Source organism: Megachile rotundata, chromosome 16 (genome assembly GCF_050947335.1).
Source record: "Megachile rotundata isolate GNS110a chromosome 16, iyMegRotu1, whole genome shotgun sequence".
Taxonomy (NCBI): domain Eukaryota; kingdom Metazoa; phylum Arthropoda; class Insecta; order Hymenoptera; family Megachilidae; genus Megachile; species Megachile rotundata.
Window position 1 is genome coordinate 12,537,619 of NC_134998.1, and position 25,429 is coordinate 12,563,047.

General features: G+C 36.0%; 5 protein-coding genes and 2 long non-coding RNA genes across 21 annotated transcripts; 3 read left to right on the top strand and 4 right to left on the bottom strand.

Annotated features, from left to right (window-relative positions):
- Positions 1 to 1,119: 1,119 nt before the first annotated feature.
- LOC100879293 (uncharacterized) lies at positions 1,120 to 2,692 on the bottom strand. The gene is made up of 2 exons (XM_003701154.3): positions 2,557 to 2,692; positions 1,120 to 2,471 (listed from the first exon to the last, which is right to left on the bottom strand). The coding sequence occupies exons 1-2, from the start codon at positions 2,662 to 2,664 to the stop codon at positions 1,884 to 1,886; spliced, it is 696 nt and encodes a 231-aa protein (XP_003701202.2). The 5' UTR covers positions 2,665 to 2,692; the 3' UTR covers positions 1,120 to 1,883.
- A 585-nt stretch (positions 2,693 to 3,277) lies between these two features.
- LOC100877534 (ATP-binding cassette sub-family F member 3) lies at positions 3,278 to 6,597 on the top strand. The gene is made up of 9 exons (XM_003701220.3): positions 3,278 to 3,414; positions 3,502 to 3,607; positions 3,819 to 4,005; positions 4,086 to 4,420; positions 4,507 to 5,005; positions 5,080 to 5,303; positions 5,369 to 5,733; positions 5,810 to 6,030; positions 6,106 to 6,597. The coding sequence occupies exons 1-9, from the start codon at positions 3,342 to 3,344 to the stop codon at positions 6,250 to 6,252; spliced, it is 2,157 nt and encodes a 718-aa protein (XP_003701268.1). The 5' UTR covers positions 3,278 to 3,341; the 3' UTR covers positions 6,253 to 6,597.
- A 113-nt stretch (positions 6,598 to 6,710) lies between these two features.
- On the bottom strand, positions 6,711 to 9,973 carry LOC100877645 (uncharacterized). The gene is made up of 5 exons (XM_003701221.3): positions 9,278 to 9,973; positions 8,835 to 9,023; positions 8,419 to 8,717; positions 7,703 to 8,354; positions 6,711 to 7,118 (listed from the first exon to the last, which is right to left on the bottom strand). The coding sequence occupies exons 2-5, from the start codon at positions 8,986 to 8,988 to the stop codon at positions 7,030 to 7,032; spliced, it is 1,194 nt and encodes a 397-aa protein (XP_003701269.1). The 5' UTR covers positions 8,989 to 9,023; positions 9,278 to 9,973; the 3' UTR covers positions 6,711 to 7,029.
- A 616-nt stretch (positions 9,974 to 10,589) lies between these two features.
- Positions 10,590 to 16,794, bottom strand: LOC100879408 (uncharacterized). Of its 12 annotated transcripts, none has more exons than XM_076541690.1 (11): positions 16,022 to 16,794; positions 15,287 to 15,481; positions 13,960 to 14,164; positions 13,572 to 13,874; positions 13,101 to 13,497; positions 12,839 to 13,023; positions 12,367 to 12,765; positions 12,071 to 12,308; positions 11,519 to 11,996; positions 11,159 to 11,453; positions 10,590 to 11,067 (listed from the first exon to the last, which is right to left on the bottom strand). In XM_076541690.1, exons 3-11 carry the CDS (start codon positions 13,993 to 13,995, stop codon positions 10,870 to 10,872), a joined length of 2,529 nt encoding a protein of 842 aa, XP_076397805.1. In that variant the 5' UTR covers positions 13,996 to 14,164; positions 15,287 to 15,481; positions 16,022 to 16,794; the 3' UTR covers positions 10,590 to 10,869. The 12 variants fall into 12 exon arrangements, with proteins under 12 accessions (XP_076397805.1, XP_012135655.1, XP_003701203.1 ...); XM_012280265.2 differs by lacking the exon at positions 16,022 to 16,794 and adding an exon at positions 15,554 to 16,019; XM_003701155.3 differs by lacking the exon at positions 16,022 to 16,794 and having other exon boundaries at positions 11,519 to 11,819; positions 11,931 to 11,996; positions 15,287 to 16,019.
- Positions 15,754 to 17,039, top strand: LOC143266088 (uncharacterized). The gene is made up of 2 exons (XR_013041199.1): positions 15,754 to 15,893; positions 16,017 to 17,039. It is a non-coding gene; the product is annotated as an uncharacterized LOC143266088 (long non-coding RNA).
- On the bottom strand, positions 16,887 to 24,838 carry Gpo1 (glycerophosphate oxidase 1). 4 transcript variants are annotated; one of them, XM_076541695.1, is made up of 13 exons: positions 24,655 to 24,838; positions 22,273 to 22,398; positions 21,129 to 21,285; positions 20,834 to 21,056; positions 20,596 to 20,759; positions 20,367 to 20,479; positions 20,082 to 20,275; positions 19,612 to 20,000; positions 19,268 to 19,518; positions 18,858 to 19,205; positions 18,681 to 18,779; positions 18,530 to 18,631; positions 16,887 to 17,958 (listed from the first exon to the last, which is right to left on the bottom strand). In XM_076541695.1, exons 2-13 carry the CDS (start codon positions 22,357 to 22,359, stop codon positions 17,824 to 17,826), a joined length of 2,262 nt encoding a protein of 753 aa, XP_076397810.1. In that variant the 5' UTR covers positions 22,360 to 22,398; positions 24,655 to 24,838; the 3' UTR covers positions 16,887 to 17,823. The 4 variants fall into 4 exon arrangements, with proteins under 4 accessions (XP_076397810.1, XP_012135663.1, XP_012135665.1 ...); XM_012280273.2 differs by lacking the exon at positions 18,681 to 18,779; XM_012280275.2 differs by lacking the exon at positions 18,530 to 18,631 and having other exon boundaries at positions 24,655 to 24,837.
- LOC143266089 (uncharacterized) lies at positions 23,809 to 24,988 on the top strand. The gene is made up of 2 exons (XR_013041200.1): positions 23,809 to 23,969; positions 24,383 to 24,988. It is a non-coding gene; the product is annotated as an uncharacterized LOC143266089 (long non-coding RNA).
- Positions 24,989 to 25,429: the final 441 nt, after the last annotated feature.

Below are 25,429 nucleotides of genomic sequence, written 5' to 3' on the forward strand. Positions count from 1 at the left end.
TTTTTTGGATATTTTTTTGACACTTGTATATTTTGTTCACTGAGTATATGACCGATGAAGTAGAACGCGTACGATGGTGAAGTTAGCGGGAAATACACTGAAGTTAGCTGAGTTGCGCAAACTGAGTATGATCTCCTGTTGAAGGAATAATATACAAATGGTCTGCCGACTCTATCGTGTTGTATTTATTTCTTTTTCTTCCCCTTTACACCGCCCCGCTCCTCTCATCATTGAATCGACAGAAAATTTTTTTGATTTTTTACTTTTGGCAACGATTTTTTTGTTAAATAGAGATATGCACTCGTTATTTCTATTCTGATTTTTTCATTTTTTTTTGTAATTTTTTTTTTATCGTATTACAACATTATTACTTGAATAATTTATTTTTGTCGGCTTTCCGTATTTAATCGATGAGAACGTATCCATTTTGATTATACAATATAAATATTTAAAAAAATTGTATTATTTAAATGTACATTCGCGGCAGGAGCAAATCGCCGTCGATTATCAATTATTAAATATTATGCAAGAAGATCCTCCATTTTAATAGAACGAAATTTATTAGAATTTTATATACATATGTATGTAAATTGTAATAGTATGCGTGTACAGATTTGCGGTATGATTAATAGCTGCGCACTTACACACGTCCGAATACTTACGTACGTGTGCTCGTGTATCGACCTTTTTGATAGAAACAAGATAACCGAATGCAATCAATTCGGTTCATTTTTTTTCCTTAGCATGCTTATTTTTTATTTATTCATTTTTCTCTTTTAATTAATGTACATACAAGTAGTACGCGTATTATTGATTTTGCATGTCGAGTGCTCGCAAACTGATATATTAATGTAAGGAGTAATCGAAATACTGCGAGAAAATTTAAATTAGGAAATTGGATATTATATTATTGTAATACATACTGAAATAAACTGTTAATCATGTATTTGACTTATTTCAGTTTCTCAATTATAATTTGGTCAACTTCAAATATTTGTCCTTTAATAATTTTAATAAAACTCGTACGAAAACGACTTATATTTAATAAATATTGTTAAATAATAAGTTGTTTCTATTGCGTAATGATTCTTGTAGGTGATTTTTGTACAATAATGTTGATATTTGTTTATATTCTTTTATTTATAATTGCTGAAAGCACGATCTATGTATAGCGAGATTACGTTACACGTGTTTCGATAGATACATATCATCGTGTAACACGAATGAAAATTTATTTATACGTTTATAATACGTAACAATCTATTTACATATATAATATATATATATATTATTAGGCCTTTTGTATATAAAACGAAAAAACCAGGAAAAAGCATTCGTTTTTACATACAATATCTCTCTCAATTCAAAGAATCATACTTAAAATTTATAATTTACAAAAATGCAATTTATCTTTAGGAATGGATAGCAGCAATACAATACTGTATGGAATGAATTAGGACTCGTAGACGTTTAATAATTAATGTTAAAATCAAGTTAAACTATGATGAAAATCATCCAGTTCTTTTGCTATGGTATAAAATCATAGTCTTTTTACTCTATCTAGTTCAAGCAATCGCAAACACAACTTGAAACTATATCTATCTTTTCTTATGCATTAATGAAATCTAGATTCTCATTGAAAATATTTTTATCTAGCATATAAACGTTATTTATTTATGCATAAGTAGATGTATGAAGATATAATGGATAAAGAAACAGGCGATCATCAGAATGTTTCCTGTATTGGAGTACAATTCTTTAATCAGAATTATTTGCATACCTCTGATGAATATCATCAAATCGAATCAGATTTGCGAAGATAAAAAATTATACGCGATGCTATTATATAAACATACTGTAGGATGAAGTATTATTCAGTTTGTTCAACCATAATCAACGCTAAGAGCACTAAGTCCTTTTTTCTTAATAGCTTCAGCCACTGCTCTTTCCAGAAAATTTTCCTGTTGGTTATTTTCATCTATTTTATCCAAATCCCAATCAAATCCACTGTATTCATCTGTATCTTTTGAATCATCAAATCTGAAAGAATCTGTTGATGTTGTAGCAACAGAACTTCCAACTTGAATATAATTAGAAGGACAAGAACATTGCACATCGGTATACTCATTGTTGGTCCAATATCCTGGGGCCTTATCACTATAAAACGCATCTGACTGAGAAACCAATCCTGTGGTTTGAACTAGTCCATGATTACGAATTGCCATCATAACCGCAGTATCTTCCATATCGTTTTCTCTAAACAACTGAAATCTTGATTCTTCGAGAGAGTAAGTAGGTGTTCCCATAATATAGTTTTCTAATACTTTGTTGATAGTGTTATCTACGTATCCCTTGGCCACCTGACAAGCTTGCCATCTTTTTAGTTTCTCTCTCGCATGCCTTTCTGCATCATCATACTCAACATTTTCTTCATCCTGTACAGTTTCTTCATTTTCATTCAAACTCTTTTCCTAAAAATGAGACATTCAAGGGTACACTACAGAAATTGTAGGAAACATAATATACGAACTTTTAGAAATTATATTCCATAATTACCATATCCCAAATTGTTTCATTGACCTTAACAAGTCGCGTGCATTGTCGTTTTGGAGGAGCGGGTCTTTCATGATCGTCGGTATCTGATTCCTCGATGTCGGTCGCCATTTTCTCTATTTTGTATATAACGATATTGTTCCCGTTTCAAATAATTTAAATAATCGAAAAAATATCTTTTAGTGGTGTCATTAAACAATCGCTAAAGAACTAGTGAAATTGGCATTGTAAGAATTCGGGGCACATCCAACTTTGTACATCATTATTTTCTCAGAATAATAACGGATACATGTCGTACATCCGATCGATTTTAAAGCATTCCATCTTCTTTAATCACACTAATTCTTTGTGACATAATTATTCAACGATATTAAAATGGAATGGTAACTTGATCAAATGCCAAACTCAAAACTTGAAAGAAGACACCGCACACAATCAAATGGTAAGAATCGTTTTTGACAGCTTTAAAATGGCCACCTTACCATTAAGTTCTATATAAAGTATATGTGCATGTTATACGAAAATTTTAAGAGATATTGTTAAGGATACATAATTTTAAAAATATTATACGTGAAAACATGTGCAAATCGAGCACGACAAGAATTTATTTAAACTTAAATTAATTTATCTGGACAATGTTTTGACTGCAGCACTCCATTGCAAAATGGCATCGAACATGTGTTCGCAGTGTTCGAGAGAATCTTGACGTCTGTTCTGTCAAATACACCGTTTTTTAAATCGAACAGAGTAAATTTATTTTGACACTTTTGTTGAAATCGTTAATTGGTATGGCAGTGTGTAGAGAATATATTTGTAGCCAATTTCCTACGATAGACGATGATTTGTATCAATATGTGGAAGGTATACTCTTGATAAATAACCTATAAATTGCAAAACGTTATTTTTCTGATTTATGTACGAATAATACGGATATTTCGCTTTGAAAAGGTATTTTAGATAGCTCTAAAGATGATTTCGAGGATGGCGACGAGGTTTATGAAGCGATAGGACAAGTATTACACGAGGTCGAGGAAAAACCAGAGAATGAAATTAGGTCTGTAAATGTGTTGTTATAATTGCCATTTTTTATAGTATTATTTCTATTGTAAATGAATATCGATGTCGTTATATTCATTGTTTCTACTGTGTTCCCATAATGCTACAATTGCAATAAATTCTTGTTACTTACATTTGTTTCTCAATTTGCTAATCATGATCTTACATAATTTCTAACATTGTTTCAATCTTAAATATTCTATGTTTAGGCAAATATGCATCAAATTATTGGAAATGTTAAAAGGTGGTTCAAATGGCGAAAACGAAGAAAGGAGAAAAAATGGTGTGAACAAGGTATTAAATGCACCTATACATTTAGGAACTATGGCTGCCACTTCAGAAGCTCAAGTAGAACAAATAAAAAGTATATGGGTTACTACTAGAGATGATGGCATGGTAAATATTTAGTCAATCTAAATTTAAATATTTAGTCATAGAAAGTAAATAAAATTTAAATAACAAAATTTACTTAACAGAAAGTAGATGCTAAGAAATTGGAAAAGGCAGAGGCAAAACTACAGCAGAAACAAGAGAAACGAAACAATAATGAATCATCTGGACGTATTAATCCAGTATACTGTAGTATAGAATCCGCAAGTACAAGTCAAATGACGAGTAAAAAGGATAGTAGAATGGAAAACAAGGGTGGTGTAAATAAAACTCAGGACATTAGAATAGAAAATTTCGATGTGGCGTACGGTAATCGAATTTTATTGCAAGGAGCTGATTTAACGCTCGCATTTGGTAGGCGCTATGGTCTTATTGGCAGAAATGGACTTGGTAAAACTACTTTGTTACGAATGATATCTAGGTAGTAAAACTTTTCTGTATTCTATCAAGTATTGAGTATTTTTTATTAAGGTACTATATCACTACTTATCATTTTAATTACTGCAGTAAACAGCTGAGAATACCATCTCATATACAAGTACTGCACGTAGAACAAGAAGTTGCTGGTGATGACACTTCTGCCCTTGAATCTGTACTAGAGTGTGACCAAGAAAGAAGCATGTTGCTTAGTAAAGAAGCGGAATTGCAAGCTGCCATAGAAAAGGATGGTGTCAAAGCAAGGGATGCATTAGGCGAAGAGTTAGCTAAAGTATACGAAGCAATGCAACTAGCTGAAGTAGATAAAGCACCTGCTAGAGCTAGTGCAATATTATCGGGTCTCGGATTCTCCGTCGAAAGACAATCGTGGCCAACTAAAGCTTTCTCAGGCGGTTGGAGAATGAGACTTGCACTCGCACGAGCGCTGTTCTCCAGACCAGATCTTCTCTTACTTGATGAACCTACGAATATGCTTGATATTAAGGCGATACTTTGGTTAGAGAAATATTTACAATCATGGCCTACAACGTTGCTTGTAGTTTCGCACGACCGAAACTTTTTAGATGCGGTATGGATTTAAAATATCTTACATATTCTTTTATAGTAATGAAGTTAATTTGATAATAGTATACTTGGTAACAGGTTCCTACGGATATACTATATTTACGTGGACAGAAAATAGAGGCTTATCGTGGTAATTACGAGCAGTTTTCGAAAACTAAGGGAGAACGTGAAAGAAATCAGCAAAGAGAGTATGAAGCGCAACAAGCTAGGAGAGTACACGTGCAGGAATTCATTGGTCGATTTCGATACAATGCAAACCGTGCTTCTAGTGTACAAAGTAGAATTAAGATGTTGAACAAATTGTGAGTTTAATGCTTAATGAGTATAATTTTAAATGGTACGTAATAAACGTTATTGTTTTTAATAGGGAAGAATTAAAACCAATGGAGAAAGAAGGAGAAGTAACGCTTCGCTTCCCGGATGTTGAGCCATTGAGTCCTCCAATATTGCAACTTAACGAAGTGTCCTTCAGTTACAGTGGAGGCACCGATGACTCGTACATACTCAGAGGCGTGAATTTAACTGCCAGTTTACAATCTCGTATTTGTATCGTAGGAGAAAATGGCGCGGGTAAAACTACGCTTCTAAAAATAATAACAGGTGCGTTGAGTCCGACACGAGGCACTGTACACATCCACCGAAATTTGAAATTCGGTTACTTTAGCCAACATCATGTAGATCAACTGAACATGCAGTCGTGTCCAATTGGATTGTTACAGAAGAATTTTCCCGGTATGAATATATTTACAGATTAACATTGTCAGTATTAAACAAACTTGTTACAAATTGACTTGGTCATTAATTTCAGAAAAACCTGTTGAAGAATATAAAAGAATGCTTGGAAGTTTTGGAATAAGCGGTAAATTAGCTTTACAGCCTATCAATTCGTTGTCTGGTGGACAAAAATCAAGAGTTGCATTTGCGTTGATAGCTGCTGCTTCACCAAATTTTCTAGTACTCGATGAACCAACGAATCATCTTGATATCGAATCAATCGAAGCTTTAGGGAAAGCATTAAATACCTGCCAAGTAATGTTTCTTTTCTCATTCATTTTTAAGTCTCTTCATAAAATTTGTATTTATTTCTTCATAATAATTTTCTAGGCGGGTGTAATATTAGTTTCACACGATGAAAGATTAATTCGAATGGTATGCACCGAACTCTGGGTATGTACACAGGGTTCTGTTCGATGTATCGAAGGAGGTTTTGACGAATATCGGAAGATCGTTGAAAAGGAACTCGAAGTATAAAGATTATTTTAATTTAAATGCATTTCCGCTTTGCATTGTCCTGTATTAAGTTACTGATGTGAAAATTTCAATTCATGCGGATAAATGACAGAAAGAAAGTTTATCGCAACAAAATTTGGACCGTTCACGGGCAATGCATGTTACATTGTCACAAAAGTTACATTCTCTATTTCAAACAAAATCATGAGCATTAATACGAGAACTCTGCAAAATAGACTGAATCGTCGATTAATAACGACTAAGATTAAGAAAGTTTCACATCGTTCAATTGTCAGTTATAACTAAACACTGATATTTAATATTGTACATTAGTTAATAATAAAAAAATCAGTGTTATAAATAAAAGTATGTAACATTTGTTTTTTTATAAAACCTTTAGGAGATTACACTGATAAATCCACAGGATCAATCGTTTATATTTTTTTACTATAGTTCTTTGTTGCTATTGAAAAACTATATCACTGTTTTATATGGTTTTTAATTCAAGTACACATGGTTTCACAAACCAATGTGCTTTAATTTAACACAGTCTTATGTCATAACAATTAACATTGTATTATATTCACATGAACATAAAGTTAATAAATTATGAAATTAAGATCAACGCTTTATAATAATCATTTTAATTGTTTTTACTTTGTCCTTTTTATATGCTTTTCGCATCCATCTAGCTTTTAGTTCTGTTGTAATAATGTTTTGGAAATTATTAAAACTAACGTATAAATAAAACAAATTACTTGAAACTTTTAATGTGCCAAGGAAGCTGTGCTGCCACAATTAACCCCCAGATGATGTGTTTAATGGAACCATTGTATTGGATAAAGAAGACATTTGCATGGGTGGTGCAGGAGCTTGCTGTTTGGCCGCTGGAATTTTCAAATATTTGCATTACTTTCTTCTCGATAAATACAAACGTTAGTTATATACATACATATACCTTCCATTAATAATAAGATGATTACTATTAACATTACAGCATGCAATTGAATCTTGAAGTGCGTTAGTTAAATTAAAATGCTAATGTCGATGATAACAAATTAGTAAATTAGCTTACTTGTGACCATTGCATCAAAATTATGTGTGATTATTAGTTTCATTGCATAATTTATTAATCACTTTTTATCGAACGGATATTTAGCGTACTGAAGTATACGAAGAAACGAAATAAGCAATTAAACTAATAAAACTATTGAATCATCGCCTTTGTACACTAGTTTTTTTTCTTAATGTACAAACAGTACAATCATGCAAGATGTAAGCACAGTGATTCATACAACATTAAATCACACACTGAGAATCAATGAATAAGCTTCGTGTATATTTATAGAAATGTAAATGTACAGCAATTTTTTAAATTGGATAAAAACTTACAAAAACAATGCGGAAGTGTATTGCCTAATGGCATGATTCAAGAAAGAATGCGATTGGTTTTCAAATATATTATCCTCACCATTTCTGCTGCTGTAGACTTTTGTAAATCCTTTAAATGGCTCCGGTGGTGGAAAATTCGCAATAGAATGGAACATGTCGGCAAATCGTACCTCTAAGTCCAGAGTACTCATAGTTTGCCCATTGCGCATGGAAGAACTTCTCGTAGGAGGTGTTGGCGGAGGTGGAGGTGGTGGAGCCAGTCTCTGATGGGTAGGAGCTGGACGATGGGGAAGCGGCGGAGGTGGAGGAGGTATACATGGTGCGCTAACCGTTACTCTAGAAGGTGGTGGCGGTGCTACTCTAGTTGCCGTGGCAGTTGAATTATTTGCTCTAGAAGTAGGAGGAGAAGGCGGTTTCGCAACTGGGGGTCTAAGAATTCGATTTGTCGGCCTTGGTTGCGTTTCATTCAAACAATCTTGAGACTGATGAAGAGATGGCGGGGTTGGAGCAAGCACAGGAGGTGATCGAGGTAGTCGCATACTTTGTGCCCTCGATACACTTCCTCCAGTAGTTAAATTTAACTTCTTAGGAGGTGGAGATGGTTTGTGCAATGTAGCTGATGTATTTGGAGGAGGTTTAGGTGCAACAATTGGTTTCCCAAATCCTTTAGGCGCTTCTGTATTAGAATTTGCAGAATCTGTAGTACTTTGTCCTTGCATTGAGCTGGTCTTCTACAATATTAAATTGAAAAATTATACAACTGATCTGTTACAATATATCCATTAGTATTTATACCTGAGCAAATATCTGTGGTTTTTGTGTAGCAGGAGGTGGAACTGGAGGTGGACCTCGTTTCACAGAGGAAGTAGTTGATTGACCAAAATTTGTATTATTTACATTACTTGCATCCTTTTCACCTGAGGATGTTCTTAGCCCTGTTGGCTTTAACTTAGGCATGCCACTAGAAAATAATCCACCTAATCCTATAGGTCCTCCATTACTTGAATTATTAATACCAGTAGTCATTGCACTAGAATTATTATTTTCCCTGTTATTCGACGAAGAAGAATTTCCTGTTTCAGCCTTTACCCTGCCTAAAAAAGAATAAACAAAAGTATGCTTCACTGCTTTGTCACAATTCTATTAGCTTCAGATTTACTGAGAAGAAAGGTGTAACTAAATGTTCTAATAAATGTCACGTATAGACTTACCACTAACTATGGGTGCACTTTTATCTACAGTCACAGTTTTCTTCAAGGATTTTCCAGCTCTAATTGATTGAAGAAGTAAACTTCTATCCTGATCTCCTGCACCTGAGTTAGATGCATTAAAAACAGGAGGTGGAGGAGGTGGTGGCGCAGGCATCTTTGCTTCAATCTTTACAAAAATATTTAATGTCCCTGACAAAATATATAATAAAAATTAGTAACTTGTAAAAAGAGCTCTAAATAATTTTAACAAAATTGGTCACAAACGAGAACAGCCGAAACACATTAAAAAGATAAGATTAGGATACCTACCCAGGAAACATTATAATTAGGTTAGTAAAAAAGAATTTTCATATCCTTTGTTTGCTGATCTTGGATAGCGTTAAAATCTTATGTTCCGAAATTAAATATCATAAAATTAATTATAAGAATCTTAAATTGTTTACCTAAAATTGACGAAAAGATAATCCCCTTAAAGTAAGGCGATCTTTAAAAGTACCGCACTTTATGTCTGTGTTTGATTCACTTTGAATAATTGAAACCCACAACATTCCAACATTTTCCAGTACGGAGCAATTTAAATATACTGTACAGTACTTTTTGCGATTACAAATCTACATTGATTCGTCATCCGGATGGATGATCGAATTAGCGAACATCTCGATAACGATCGACCGTTTGTTTATAGCACTGACGATTCATATTCGATAGGACATGCTCACGTCGAGTACTCTTGAATACACCACACCTGCCAAATCTTAAAGTCGTACTGGTAAAACGAGAACAATGATCTTCTCCTGTAGCTTTCACATCATTGGTTACGTGAAAGAGATCTACATCCTTCTTTTCCGTTAGAGACGCATACAATCATTTTTAAATAGTCTGATATACATATATCCTGTTCAACAAGAGATCATACTTATACGAATTTTCATTCGTTTTGCGCATGTTGGTTAGAATTCGTTCTGTACCCAAAGCCAATGCGCATACGTATTTTTGATTCTTATGAGGAGAAACGTATACATCCGGTGATCTTCTATCTTCTGTACCACGCATATTGCTACAACTTCCTCTTAATTACATATTTTTGTCTACCCGGTATATGGACAGCAGAGTAACTAGTGCTGACCAGAACTGGAAGTCAACTGAAATTAGCTGCGTTGCACTAATCAAATATGATCTCCGATTGCACAGGGTACAGATAGATTTGTTTCTTTATTTCCGTTTGTACTTGACAATTTGAATAATGAATAATGCCTTTATGTTTGACGTTACATTTATTCAAAATTAGAGATATGACAAATGGTATATTGAAAGAATTGAGAATTAATTAACATGATAAAGTAATGAAAAATATTTATAATTTGCGAGGAATCTAATGTTTAATAAATGGAAAACTATATTTATATAACATATGTTAAAAATACGTTTTAAAAGAATGTAAAAAATGCAAGATATATATTAGTTCATATTGTAATATCATTTGTTTAAAAATGTAGTTAACGTTATAATTAACATACATAGATATAAATAATACAATAGCTTTATTTTTGAAGAAGTACTTTCAACGTTTTTTATTCCGGATAACTGAAAGCATTATTTTAAAATGCATAACATCTTACCTTTCATTCTCTTTTTTATTTTTTATATTAACTATTGAACTATTGTGCCTGAAAAGAACAATGCAACATTATTGTCACTACGTGCCATAAAAATTTCGCTATAATAAGGTGAAAGACTGAACTTTTCTACACGCTGTAATATCAAAAACTGTTTATAAGTGTAAAATTCTTTTTGTGTAAAAGTGTTTTTACAGTAATATACAATTATGTACATATATACAGATCTCTTCTTTTCGGTACAAAAATAGATTATGCGCTATGAGTTATGATAATCCCTGTAGAATGTTTCCCTTCTCTTTCGTATCGTCGCAGAAAATAATTGCAATAATCTTTACTAACTGCCATAAACAATGCAACGTTACGATTACTAATAAATTTATCTTCCATCGATATCGTAACGTAACAACAACCAATGTTCAACCAACATTCACTCCTAAATTTTCAGAGGCAGACGAACCCGTTACATGGTTCCCTGTTTGGGGTTTTATATCATCCATGGGCTCTGAAATCACCATATCGGATTGTTCTGTCTCTTTATGAAGAGCAATGATAATTTTCTCTTCTGTAGAAGACTGACTGTCGGAAGAACCTTCTTGCGTTGAAGTAGCTGCTTCCTACGATAAAGAGAAAATTACCAGAATCAATCATAATCCCATAACTTGCTTCTATTACATTCTCATTATCCCAGAGTATAAATCTGCTTACCGTGCTCCGAATCTTTGTATGCGTCTTTATGTGTTTTGTTAAATGATCCGATCGCATGAATTTCTTAGTGCACTCAGGGCACTGGAACCTCTTCTCTCCTGTATGAGTTCGTCGATGCCTCTGAAGTTCATCGGATCTAGTAAATTTCTTACCACAAAATATCCAACTACAAACAAACGGTCTCTCTCCGGTATGCCACCTTAAATGAGCCCGAAGATGACTCGTTTTTCCATACACTTTATTACACCCAGCTATGTGGCAAACATGTTGCCGTTTTCTAGTCATATCTCTATTCCTAAAAAATCAGTTCAAGTTAACTGATATCAAAGACCACATCGATCGGTTTGAAAATGGTCTTACCTATCACCATCACCACAATTGGGACAAGTGCAAGCGACTCTTCTGCGATGTTGCTTATTAGAATCTGTTTCAATGTTTGTGGACGCTGCTGTATTTATCTGATGCTGATGAGAAATAGGAGTAGGTGTTGTTAAAGTGTTGTTCGATTGAAGAGTCTGTAGAATTTGCCATTTCGTTGCATCGTTTGAATCTAATTGCACTGTTGGCGCAGCTACGATAGGCGCAGCTGCTGTTGCAGGCAGAGTTTGAACGGTAGCGGGCTGAAGCGCACTTGCAGGTATAACTTGCACGTTACCCAAACCTGGAATATTTTGCACGGGTATCGACTGAAGGAAACCATTTGTTGCATTTATTCCAGCGGCTGGTTGAAGTTGCATTATACTTCCACTACCAACGCCCCTCATCATGTTACCTTGCTGGGCAGTTAAGTTTGCTAACGCTGATGCGGGAATTAGGGTTAGCTGTTGTGCTTGTGCTCCTATAAAATGCACGTTCAATGTTCTTTTCACAGAAACAAGTACAAGTAAATACTATAACAATTTATGTATATACCTGCAATTGTAATGGGTTGGACAGCAGGTTGCGTCGATTGAGCAGCAGGAATATGTATAACTTGACCACTTGCCAGTTGTCTAGCATCGATACTAGTAACTTTTATATCACCTTCGACCGCTTCCGGAGGTCTCGTTAAAGCTGATAACGTTTGCACGTCGATTTTTTGTCCATCCTTGGTAGTAATTACACTACCGTTTCCCGCGACTGATCTTCCAAGTGTACCAATACCAAGTACCTGTAAAAAATACACGTTTAGTTACGTACTTAACGGTATAAACTACCGTGTTAGTTACCTGAACATTGCTCGGAGTTGATACAGTTGTACTCCAAGTAGCTATAGTTGACGATGGCGTGGATGACTGCTGCTGTGCCTGTTGAACTTGTTGCTGTTGTTGTTGCTGCTGTTGTATGACTTGTTGAACTACTTGTTGTACTTGTTGCTGCTGTTGTTGTTGCTGCTGCTGCTGTTGAACTTGAGCTTGAGCCGCTTGTTGTTGCTGTTGCACGGACTGCACTACTTGCGTCTGTTGTTGCTGCTGAACTACTTGTTGTTGTGCCTGCTGTTGAGCAACTTGCTGAGCTACCTGCGTTACTTGTTGACTCTGCAAGCTTTGAAGCTGTGGTATGTTAGCAATTTGGACCTGCTGAATTTGTCCATTTGGTGTAATAATTTGAGCCATTTGTGGAATTTGCTGCAAGTAAACGTCGGCGCTTTAAATCTTGTGTTAGGAGTTAAAAAGATCCTTCTTTATATTTTAAACGTACCTGGGTAATCTGTGGTATCATTTGCGTGGTAGGCACATTAAAAACACTGGACAACGCTTGGACAGGAAAATGCACGGTTTGATACACGGTTTGACCGTTACTAGCAGTGACTGGTACTTGTACAGGTACAGTTTGCTGAACGTGTTGCATAGGAAATTGAAGCGGCCTAACTTGTACACTTTGCCCTGTAACATAAATAGCATTGCATTCAATTTTCAAATATATATAAAATATAGATTTTTCCTTAGCTTAAAATACGTACCTGTTGGTAGCTGAAGAGTTTGCCCAGTTACATTTTGTATAATAGAAGTAGGAAAGACATTAGGTGCTCTTATTAAACTAACCGGTTGAGGCGTGATGATTGTTTGCCCATTAGCCAATTGTACTTGCTGACTAGCAAGTTGTACTTGCTGTCCATTAGCAGTAGCAAATTGCATTGTGGGCTGACTCTGATGATGTCCACTTGCAGCAGACATAGCAGAAGAAGGAATAAAAAGCGCTTCTTGACCATCTATATTTACAGTTTGCATCTGTGGTATAACGCTGTAGCTAAGTTGTTGTTGCTGCTGTTGCTGTGACTGTTGTGTTTGCTGCTGTTGTGATTGTTGCTGTTGTTGTTGAAGGGCAGCTTGAGCTTGAGTGCTAATTAACTGAGCACCCTGAAACGATTGTTGCAAAAGTTTAAGATACAAATTTGCAATCTATTGTTTCTCAAAGTCTAATAGTTGTGTACCTGTAAAAATTGTTGAGGCAGAGATTGTACAGAAATCGTTTGCGCTCGTTGTTGATCATGTTGTGGTTGTTGAGTTTGTAAAGGCACAAAATTTTGCAACTGTTGCAATGTAATAACTTGTGGCTGTTGCTGCTGTTGAGCTTGTTGTTGAACATCTTGCTGTTGTTGTAGCTGCTGCAGAACATTTGCACTTAGAAAACGAATCTGAGGTTGGGCAGTTTGTTGTTCCATTTGCTGCTGCTGTTGCTCAGCATCATCTTGCTGTTGTTGCACTTGTAAGGGATCATGATCTTCAATATCCTCCTATGAATTAATACAAAAATTTATTTTGTTTCTATTCATTTTATTTATATCAAGATCTTAAAATAATATTTTTTATGTCTCATACCTGGGTGATATTTCTTCCATCTACACTTCGCTTCATGATGAAAATATCTGTCGCAGATTCTTTCCAAGGCAAACAACAGAACTATATCGATGCTAATTTTTTCTTAGAAAGACCTTTATGCTAGGAATCCATTCTTTGCTATATGGAATCCTGTTGACTCTTCAGTTCACTATATGTGAAAATGCTCGTCTCACGAGCGTTTAATCTGTGAAATCATCAGTACATTAAATTTATTTTAGTCTGATACATGTCTATTTGAAACAAGGATCTTCACCAACTTAGTTATAATCGTAACGACCCTTCTGCAAAAAGACTGCATCTGGATTGATTTTTCTTTCCTCTTGTTTACAAGCAATAGAGTGAACAGCATAACTATACCAATAAATACAAATATTTAAGCTACATAAAATACATAGATGGAATATTTTATCTAATTAAGTAAGTTTGTAGTTTTAAGACTGCTGTAATACAACAGTGGCTCATCTTAAACTTGAAACCTAGACAACCCTATCTGTACTAATTAAATCTGGATAATAGTATTCTGCACCAGGTGAGGTTAGGGTTAAGCTAGGTCAGGTCAAGATACATGATTTGATTTCATCATTGACATTTGTTAACTTATCTTAATTTAATACGTTACATGAGAAGTGAGTTAGATTAGGTTAGGTCAAGTTAGATGAAGTTAATAGATTACAGTTGCTTTGATTATTAGATTCGATTTATGTTAAATCAAATTTTATCATTTGGATGTATACATTCTTGTTTAAACTTCAAATATGATCTAACCTAAATTAAAACATGAGTAATTAGATCCGAACAATAGGGTTACACGTTATATTCTACTTTAGTTACTCCTTTGCCATAACTATATTGTCGATATATCGAATTATCGATAACATTAACGTATAGCAGTAGCTCTAGCTCCATTTATTGGTACAGTTATGCTCCGCGCTGTATTTTTGTTCGAAATAGACGCACTTCACTTGTATTTCATAAGTGACGAACATCAACAGGAAACGTTGCACGCGAACCCAAACACCTTTTAGGCGTCCAACGACCGAGAAGCATCGGTGACTTAAACGATCTATATCGACACGTGCGAAGACCACTCTCTCCGAAGACAAAGAAGGCCAGAGAGTACTCCTCGAGAACCCAATTGAGGACCGCCTCTCTACGCCCCTGTTCCTGCCGCCCCACCCGCCGCTCAAAATATCACACTCCGTGGCAAGGACGCGCATAGCCACCGACACAGAAGCGCACGATGTGTCGTCACACCCGCCCACTCGGTCGTTTTGTCGGCCGTCCGTTTACTCACACTCTCACGTACCTGCGATAACGGGGAAGGCAGCCAGCCTCACGAGCCAGCCTCCACCCACTTTGCACATGGGACTCCACCTAACTCGCGAACCAGCACGTGCTTCTCTACGGAAACGCCAGTCTGCGCCTTCGTCGATCCTTTTTTCCTTCGGGAATCAGAGGATGCACCCTTTTCTGCGTCGCTAAGCTTCCTGATTCATCTCGGCTGTTAGTTTCAAGGCGGCCATTATATACGATGTTACGAATTATTCAGACGGGACGAATGTTCATGAATTACCGAGTTCTCGTAAAAAAACACGACCGAGACATCCTTTAATGTTCATTTAAAATACGTTAGACGGAACGCGTTCACGGATACGCATACCTACGCACCAACACACGCATACGAGCGTTCGACGTGTACGCGCGCGCGCACTGCGTAACCAGCGATCGCGGTCGACAATCTATGCCCTCGTTTGGCCGATACGTCCGCTTGGTATCGGTGAAATTTCTCGAATTTGTTCGTTCTTACTTGAAAGTGACCTCAACGGTAGATTAAACTAGTTATCACCGATTTAATGAAGTATTTTTTATGCAGCACTAGAAAATCGACGCTACGTTCAAAACTACCGCCAAAAGTACGTATATGGGACAAGCCAGCATTCTGTCTTGCCTGCTCGATACTTCGACGCGAAATCGTTCTACCGACCTCTTCTACCGAACAATTCTCGCTAGGAAACGATGTTGTACGCTGATTGTAGATCACCTGGGACACGATCCAATTTCAACGTGATTTCAACACGTGCACGTAGATCCGCAACGTGTTAGTCGGCAGTCCCTCGCGAACACAGGGCTACGAATACCGCTATGAGAGGACTACTTTCGCCGTGGGGCGGTACACGAGGTGGCAACGTCGCCGTCTGCAAAGTGATCGGACGAGGGCTGTGATTGGTCGTGCTTGCCTCGCGATAGCTAGCTGCGAGCAGAGGTTTGTTAGACAGGGGCGTACGCAGGAACCGTCGGACGCCCACCCTGTCGAAGAGGGATAAACGATGCACACCTCCTACTTTCTCTGGCCTTCCTTCCCCTCTTTTTACCAGTGCTCCTCGGTCAGGGCCACGCTTTTAGCGGGGTCGCGAACGACGTTACCTCGTTGTTATAGCTATGTTCTCTCTTGCTCCAATCACTATGAACACACTGATTGTTTGATGACGACCAGCCAGAGAAGGGAGGAGCTGTACTCCCTCGCTATGCCGCCGCCCTTCTTTTCATAATAACCGAGCTTCACGATCTCTTTAGTAGCCATGTACCTACGATGTGTGCACCTAGGAACACATGTAAAAACTGAGCATGTGAGGGGGAAGTTATTACGGGACGTGGCGAGGTTAGGCGATGCCCAGGTTTGATTGGCTGCCAACAGTAATAGCTGTTACAGGTCCTACAGGGTCCTTGTTCGTTGTCTTTAATTGATTTCGTTTGAAGGCACCGCTTTATACGTAAAAAATAATATAAGCGTTTATCTACACATTTCTGTGGAGATTCTACCTTCAAGATGACTAAATTAATTACCATAACAGTTAAGGGATAAATAATGAGAGTAATATTGATTGGTAATTAATGTACAATAAAAATAGTCCAATATGGCTTTTATTAAGTCAATGGTAATGACTATGACAGTGAAATAAATTAATCTCTAACGTCGATTGTATTATGACTGGATGACGCTAGTGACAATAAATTAACAATAATTTAAATAATAGATAGTCTATATAGATTGATTCTAATATACATTAACAATTAATACAATTTACAAATAAATCCATTTTCAAGTCCTAATAATAAAATTGAGTTAACTCATGGCATGTATAATCGTCACGGGTAACATATCTAGGGACAAGTATTCACAATACTTGACGATATTGTTACATGAAATGAAACATAATAAAGATCTTAGATGACCAATATATACTGACAATATATGTTGATCGTCTTAGGTCAAGATGGTATTAATTTACTGAATGGCAAAGATGTTCATTTTTTGTAATCTATTGATTATGTCTTTTAAAACGTTCGCAACCGATAACGAGTAATAAAATTTATGAAAATTTACAATGTAAAGAACGAACGAGTAACATCAATTTTTGAGAATTACAACGACTCGATATACACTTAATCATAAATACGTTTTAATCGTGTCACTGAATTTCAGTGCTGTACTCGGTGAAGATCTTATATACAAATAGAACACGTTTGCTCTTGCATAGTGAAAAGAAAACTGAAATGCTGTACATAAGATATTTACATACATAAAATTTCAATTAAAAATCAAACATAACCGTAATTGAGATTTACACTTATGCGATAAAAAAGATAATGAATACCACATAAATTCTTGTTCGTTGGTGTGCGAAGTCAACCTAAAAACGTTCGTACTAGAATCAAACTACACGTTTGAAGTTCGAAGTGAACAAATATTATATAATAAATAGTTTGTCGTGACAGTTTAAATATTTTCATTGCATTAAAAGTGTACGCATATTGTACAATGGCCGTAAGATATGAATGCCTTTACAGTCCACCGCCTGATCTCTCTACACTGATTTGTTTCTTTAATATTTCTTTCTCGTGTTGTGCTTCTTCCATTTCTGCCATCCTTGCGAAGCGCGAATATGCTACGTGTCCAGATTTGATAGCTGACATCATCTGTATGAACAAGAAAATTATAATTATGAGAATCAGTCACAGGGCAAAAAAAATATTCCATACAATCTCAAACTATCGTAATTTCGATTTAGCACCAAGAGCAGCATGACACTAAAATACTTTGCAACAGAGAAAAAACAAACAAAAGGATAGAAGTACTGCATTGTGTCAGTCGAAACGGCAGTATTAGATGTCTATCGACAGATTAACGTTTTGAAAGTAAGAATAAATTGTCCGTGCAAATACAAAAAGAATACAGTCAAACTTGTTACGATAAATGACAAGAAAACCAACAGGAAGAGTTATGGATGCATCTGTTTCGTTTTCAACAGGTCTTTCAATCTTCTTTGTAGAATTACAAGAAGTACTAATTCCGAACAATGTTAAGAAACAGAACACTGAATGATGTGTGTGAAATAGGGCTCTTGTTACCCAAGTTTCGAGTACTCAAGTATCCGGACTCGTAAATTTGAGCAACAGTAAGAGCCCTAGTATGAAGTAACGCAACAAAAAGAAATCTGAAAGCAGCAATATCGTAACGACAACTCTCTGCGGGCGAATTTGCACAGACCTGAAGGTATTCGTCCAACTCGACTTGACCATTCATATTAGTGTCGATTTCGCGCAGTATTTCGTGAAGCTCTTCACCCGGTACTTCCTTGTCACCGAATAGCTGCGAACGGTAAAAAATATACTAATTAAATACGTATTCAATGATTTACCTGCAAATAATCTTGTAGTTCCATTTGCCCATTGTAATTGAGATCAATTTCATTGAGCAAAATGTGCATCTCATCTTCGCTCAGTTTTATGCCAAGTACCTGGACATCGACAATAAAAGGTGTAACAAAAAAAAGAGAAAAAAAGAAAACATTTGTAGACATAGTACTCGTATATACCTTGAGTCCTCTCCTGATGTCATTGATGGAAACGTATCCTTTGTTGTCTTTGTCAATGATTCCGAAGCGTTTGATGTACAGCTGTATTTCTTCTTTCGTAAGGTTAATAGGAATCTTGTCACGTGATACGCGGTTGACCGTCTGTCCCATTTCGTTGGCAAGGAACTCACTGGCTGCTTTATGCTGCTTCTTTTTCTCGTCGTCCGACCAGTGCAATTCTTCTGCCATGATGTCTATGATAACTGGAAGGGCTTCTTGAGCCGCTTGAACGTTCAAGAACGCTAATCTTAATCGTCGTGCAATCATGTCAATCGCTGTTCTTGCATACTCGCGAACTCCGTATCGAATCTGAAAGCAACCGTAATTAATTTTTATATCGACGAGTTGAGAGAAACGTTGAAAAAACTTACTTCGGCATCGATATACGGAAATTCAGGGTGAATCTTTTTGCCTATTATTGGCCATCGTTTACCCGTCAGAGACGCCATTTTCGCTACAGCAAATGCACGGTCTCCGTAACTCTTGGCTAGGTGCTGTGCAACTTCAAATTCCAAGCCAAAATCCTGTACTAATCTAATATACATCGTTGGACTCCACCCACGAGCTCCCTCCAAGAGGAAACCATTAGTCTGGCAGGGCCTTTCGGGCTTCAAATCGCAAGCTTAACAAATTGAATAATAAATTAAAGCTTTGTCTAGGATGGACCAGGTCTTTAGCTTTATGAATAGTGCTAATGCCAACGATTAGCAAATACCTCTTATAGCTGCATCGATTGTTTCTTCAGCCATTGCCCTATACGTAGTCCACTTTCCTCCGGCTATTGTAATAAGTTTAGAGGGAGCAACGTGTACTATATGATTTCTAGCGAGTGACTGGGTGTTGGGTTTGTTCGGGTCGGAAACAAGGGGCCTGATACCGCTCCAAGCGGATAACACGTCTCCACGACGTACCTCAACATCTGGGTTAAGATAGTTTTTAACTTCGCATAAGATAAACATAATCTCGTCTTCGGTTGGTCGAGGATTATGTGTTACTTCGCAGGGCAAATCGGTCGTTCCTGCGATCGTGTGTTTTTGCCAAGGTAAGAAGAAAATTACTCGGCCATCGCTCGTTGATGGATCCAGCAAGCCCATCTGATCGGGACTAAATGAAATTAAACCGATCATTATAAACGTCTGAATATCATTTTAAATCGAAGTTTGGTCATACATTAAATTATTTCACCTGTAATAACCTGGAAGAACGACATGAACACCAGAAGACGGACAACAAATTTCTGGTATCTGTGGATCATCCATTTTTCTTATGTGATCCGTGAATGGGCCTGTTGCGTTTATTATTGCCTTTGCCTTTACGTCCCATTCCTCGCCCGTGAGTTCATCTCGTAAACGAGCACCAGTAAGTACTCGATTACCATCCTTTAAATACATGAATCTTATTTCAATACAGAATCTATTATGATACAATTAGATTATCTATTTAGCCACAATCAAATATCAATACTGGTACCTTATCACGACCTTTTAAGAGATTAACAACTTTAACGTGATTTACAACTGTTGCTCCGTGTCGTGAAGCAGTAAGAGCGACCGCCAAATTCATTCTAGCGTCATCTTGTTGACCTATTACACAAAAAAGCACGAGATTACAGAAATTTTTTCATGACATTACGCATACCAGCGATAAGCGTTTAAAAAATATTGATAATAAACGGTGAATACCAGTAACAGAAACATACCATCATAATAAACAATCGCGCCTGTAAGTTTATCTCCCTTCAACATAGGAAACAGTTCTAAAGCGTCTCGTTTGCTGAGAAAGTATGATGACTTAACTGTTTTACTTCCAGCTACCAGATCATACATCTTTATACCAAACCAATAGTAAGGTATTTGCCACCATCTGTTAAAAAATGTTTACATTATGCACCAACATTTTGTGTTTAAATGTAGAGAAGCAATGAATGATTAACGCACGTATAAACTGGTAACATAATAGGTAAAGGATGAGCCAAATGAGGCGCACTGTTCAACATAGATGCTCTTTCATGTAATGCTTCCTTAACCATTCTGTATTGCTCCACATCCAACTGCATGATGGCTTTCTGTAAATAACGGACTCCTCCATGAATGAGTTTTGTACTTCTGGAAGATGTGCCAGATGCAAAATCATCTCCTTCGATTAAGGCTGTCTTCAGACCTTCAAGTAAAATACAGTATGCATTAAAAAACATTCAATGTAACTTCTTTCTTTTAATAGCTGTAGAAGTACCTCGTGTACAGGCATCCAATGCGCATCCAGCTCCTGTTGCACCACCACCAATGATAAGGACATCATATTCGCCATGAGTTTTTAAAGTTTTTAGTTGGTCCTCTCTGGTTGGCAAAGGTCTTTTCGCAGGCTTTGACTTTGGCTTGTCAGCGTGCACCTATCACAAAAAGGAAACTGTTAATTTTTATAACTGTTTTCTACATGACGTTCTAAGAAAACTGGCTTTTCTTTCTGAAGTTACATAATAGTTCAGTTATAATAAAGGATAAAAGATAGTTTGAATGTGATTTATTATTTTCTGTTATTTACGCGCGCGTCAAAACATAAGACTGTCATCACTATAGACCCACCTGCTAACCACTGACCTTGGATAATCAATCTCGGATGACTAACAATAGAATTAACTGTTCTAGTGATTTCTCGCAAACGACGAGTCAATTTACTCGAATAAATTAAATTGTTCACATTACTCGTGTAAATTATCACAACGATTTCTAAACCGTTTAAATGAAGTACAATCGCAAAAAACGGACTTAGTGAGCGTATCATTGCGCGATATATATAGAACGAGGATTTAAAAAGCTATGGTTTATAACACGTTCGAAATAGCTCAGCATCCCTGATAGCTGGTCCTGGTTTGGCACAGACCTTGCTAGCAGTGAAATTTCAGTAACCATGTGACTGCTGTCTGATCACGAAATATTATACAACATCGAATATGTATTAGTATACATCATAGGTGGTTTATTATCGCGTTTTCGACAAACCAAATTTTCGTCAAAATCTTCGCTGCTATCAGATTATCGCAATCTCTCAAGTACCTACATGTAATTTTTGAAATATCATCTTTCGCGATCTGAAATTTTTTAATTTTTAAATTTGGCGGGCGAATCAATGGGATGGGGGGAATTGGTATACGCTAAGTGAACAATTACAATTTAAGTACAATTGTTTAAGTATTTTTGCAAGTCAAATAAGAAACAAAAGAAAAACGTCTGAAAGGATAGCTTATAGATACGAATAACTTTCAAATGGAAAGTTACACAATTTTTGTTTACTTGTGCAAATAACACGAGGGAAGATAATATACATCGTTCGAAGAAGTGAAAGATGTTTTATAGTAATAAAAAATGGTAAAACTTACGGTATTGTCGGATAGTAATAAATACGACGTAAGGGCACTGGCACCGATGGCACTTGCACCCCCTACTAATAACTTGAATGTTGCCATTTTACGTCACAACTGATTTGACAATCTTTTCGGAAAGATCTGAAATAAATTAAAATCTCTGGTGATTAAGATTAAACGACGTCATTCGTTGGTTGGAAGTTATGTAAGACGAAGGCGAAATGAAAAAACTTATGAAGATATATACCGTTATGAATTACTAAACAGCAAAATATCCACGAAACGATAAGTAGCTATTGCATTATAAAAACTTGAATCAAACCGATTAGATAGACAAGATCGATGTCTACTAAACATCGAACGTGATTTTCTGACCAATAAATCGATGCTCCTGATCTATTTAGTGAGTCACTGTTCACTATTTGGCAATATATCAACAGGTGCAATGTGCGCGACGGTCACGAGGAAATGTTACTCTAAAAGAAACAACGATACTATTAATGATTTTTAATTAGTATAATTATTCGCAAATTGATATGCAAATTTCACTTTTCCCGGTAAAAAATAAAGCTCATCGTATAAAAACACTTCTTTTCTTCTTTTAAATACATAAAAAAAAGTATTCGAACAGTTCGTTGGCTTCTTTCGAAAAGCATTCATGTATAAAAAATGACTCATTGGCAAATATCCCGGAACAGATTTATCGAGGTATCGATGGCTTTCATTTATCGCACGTGACATACCAACCCTGTATCTCGATATATCACGTCATGTGGCAATTGAATGTGTCACACGTAGCGCGCGCATAATAGTTCATATGTGTAACGATGTAATAATTTAACGATTAGGAACCTCGAGTACAAGCGAATTACTTCATTGTGCTATAATTACTCCGATGTGTTAAAAAGTATACTATTTGATAACCAATAAAATCCGTGGAGAAGTGATTACACACACAGGGTGGTCGCTATGAATTATCAGCAAAGGAAATACGTGCGATTGATAACAGATACATGGACTGTACTACACGCACGAACTAATAAAGATTCTTATCTTTAATAAAAATTGAACTAAGTATACTGATATAACTGTCTTAAAAAGGAAATATAAATTGCATTTACAAAAAAGAAGACCACACTGACAAATACGTGCGAAATTTCGCGGCAGTTGACAGACTACTATCGATTATTCACATACTATCGATATTTTGTTTACATTTAACGGTATATCGATTACACCGTTGAGACGGTATATCGTCTCTTCACATTCAACGCTATTTAATTTTATTTAAATTTCAAATGTAACCTCGTGTTATCTATCCTAACCTATCCTAATCTAATATTAACTTTACATATAATTTTATCATTGCAAATAATTTATTCTTATTGTAGCTATAAATATTAATTTAGTTTTACTTCGAATAAAAAGCAAATTTGAATAGTAAATTTATGTATCGGGTATGGAATAAATTATGTTTAAAAATTATATTTAAATAATAAAATTACGTATTAATTATTTCTTTCGACATTTACGCACTTACATTAACGACATTATCGATACATCGAATTATTGATAAAATATCGACGTTATCGATATATATCGATAATGGCAGCTCTGCGCGGTAAATACTGCTATCATCTGAAGTGTTAAAAAATAATTCACACTATATTCGCTACGAGACCTTGACAGTCCCCTAAAACACGTGGAATTACGTAAGTCATCGCTCACGTAATCAACCAATACCAGTATTTTTGTATTCTTCAATCAAGACTTCTCACACAAGCAGCACATTTCAAAAAAATCGACAATGTCATTGGCGCACAAATAAATTACAAATTTTCAAAGTATAGCTATAAAAATGAATAAGAAAAACAAATTCATCTCGGTAAATTGTGCAGTGTCACAAACCTTTGCATAATATTCTTTGCATAAAGCACTCTAAAATACGCGTGTATTGCAATAATACAAAAGACGAAAATGATGTCGCAAAGCTGAGTTTTAAAATAGCACCCGCGAATCTCGTGCCAAATGCCTTCGAATGTCATTTGCATTAAAGACGTTCTCATTATACAATGCACACGATATATCGTAGGGAAAATAACAAAAATGTTTAATAATTTCTAAGGAGGCATGGAGTACGATCACTGCATTTTAACGAAACAGTCCTTCGTGGTACATCGTCTTCGCGCATATCGAAGGGTAACAAACCGAAAAGTAAGGTTATAAAAAATGTATGAAAATTAAAAAGATGAATGACTCTTACCACCAAATGTTAAACAATTATCAGAGAAAATGAAGTATTTGCGTCGAAAATGATTCAAATCTTTGATAATCGTCAATAGCTAGATAGTTAGAAAATATTGACAATCTTATGAGTATTAGTGTCTCGTTACTTACTGTAAAATTGATTGACAGTTAACAGACTGTTTAGAACACCCGCGCACGGTGGTGGTGAGTGTGATATGTGCAACTAGAGATTAACGATGCACATATTTAACAGAGATGCCGGTACACATTTCACCGAGTCGCACAAGCGAATGGACTGTAGCGAATAATCATTCAAGAGTATGGACCTAGGAGTATAGGGATGGAACGTAAGCTTGAATAAGAGACGAAGAGAACGGAATCAACAAAAGAGGGGGTGTTTAATAGCTGACGTCCATATTTGATTGGTCGTATTTCTGCGCGTGCTCTGTACCGCTAATTATAAAAACTGAAAATCACTGATTAATACTAGGTCTGTTTGATTAGGCGCTCCGCACCTAACCTAACAATGTTGAGTGAGCAAGTAAATTTCACGCTAAAGCAAAAATAGTCAACCGTGTCATCCGGTTGAATTGGTTGAGTGGTGCAAGAGAAAAGCGTGGACAAAAAAGTTGAAAAGTCAAGTACATAAGCGCGAGCAAATTCAATTTTGCATTAAAGTCTACGAGGATATGGTTTTTCGCTAATTATTCTTCCGTGGCAGCGCGTAGGAGGAATATACACAACAATGAGTATGCAAAATCGTTAATTACTCACTTTCTAAGCACAGTTTATGAACTTTTATGATTAAAAAATGGTCAGCAATGCATTATTTACATGGATCGATCATGAAAGTTCATAAATAATGTTCGGGTAATGAGTAATTAATTATTTTGTGTCAGCATTGCGATACGTACATGAGCCGCCT

Bases quoted from the DNA above. Each gene is read 5' to 3' on its own strand.
- LOC100879293 (XM_003701154.3), bottom strand. From the start codon at position 2,664: ATGGCGACCGACATCGAGGAATCAGATACCGACGATCATGAAAGACCC. The intron at 2,472-2,556 runs GTAATTATGGAA...TCTCATTTTTAG, and splicing joins ATGAAACAATTTGGGATATG to GAAAAGAGTTTGAATGAAAA.
- LOC100877534 (XM_003701220.3), top strand. From the start codon at position 3,342: ATGGCAGTGTGTAGAGAATATATTTGTAGCCAATTTCCTACGATAGAC. The intron at 4,006-4,085 runs GTAAATATTTAG...TTTACTTAACAG, and splicing joins CTACTAGAGATGATGGCATG to AAAGTAGATGCTAAGAAATT. The intron at 5,304-5,368 runs GTGAGTTTAATG...TGTTTTTAATAG, and splicing joins ATTAAGATGTTGAACAAATT to GGAAGAATTAAAACCAATGG.
- LOC100877645 (XM_003701221.3), bottom strand. From the start codon at position 8,988: ATGCCTGCGCCACCACCTCCTCCACCTCCTGTTTTTAATGCATCTAAC. The intron at 8,355-8,418 runs GTATAAATACTA...TTAATATTGTAG, and splicing joins AACCACAGATATTTGCTCAG to AAGACCAGCTCAATGCAAGG. The intron at 7,119-7,702 runs GTGAGGATAATA...TGAAAATTCCAG, and splicing joins AGTCTACAGCAGCAGAAATG to CGGCCAAACAGCAAGCTCCT.
- LOC100879408 (XM_076541690.1), bottom strand. From the start codon at position 13,995: ATGAAGCGAAGTGTAGATGGAAGAAATATCACCCAG. The intron at 13,498-13,571 runs GTACACAACTAT...CAATCGTTTCAG, and splicing joins TGCCTCAACAATTTTTACAG to GGTGCTCAGTTAATTAGCAC. The intron at 13,024-13,100 runs GTACGTATTTTA...TTTATGTTACAG, and splicing joins AACTCTTCAGCTACCAACAG to GGCAAAGTGTACAAGTTAGG.
- Gpo1 (XM_076541695.1), bottom strand. From the start codon at position 22,359: ATGGCAACATTCAAGTTATTAGTAGGGGGTGCAAGTGCCATCGGTGCC. The intron at 21,286-22,272 runs GTAAGTTTTACC...TTTTTGTGATAG, and splicing joins TATTACTATCCGACAATACC to GTGCACGCTGACAAGCCAAA. The intron at 18,632-18,680 runs GTAAATCATTGA...TACCGTTCGCAG, and splicing joins AACTACAAGATTATTTGCAG to CTATTCGGTGACAAGGAAGT.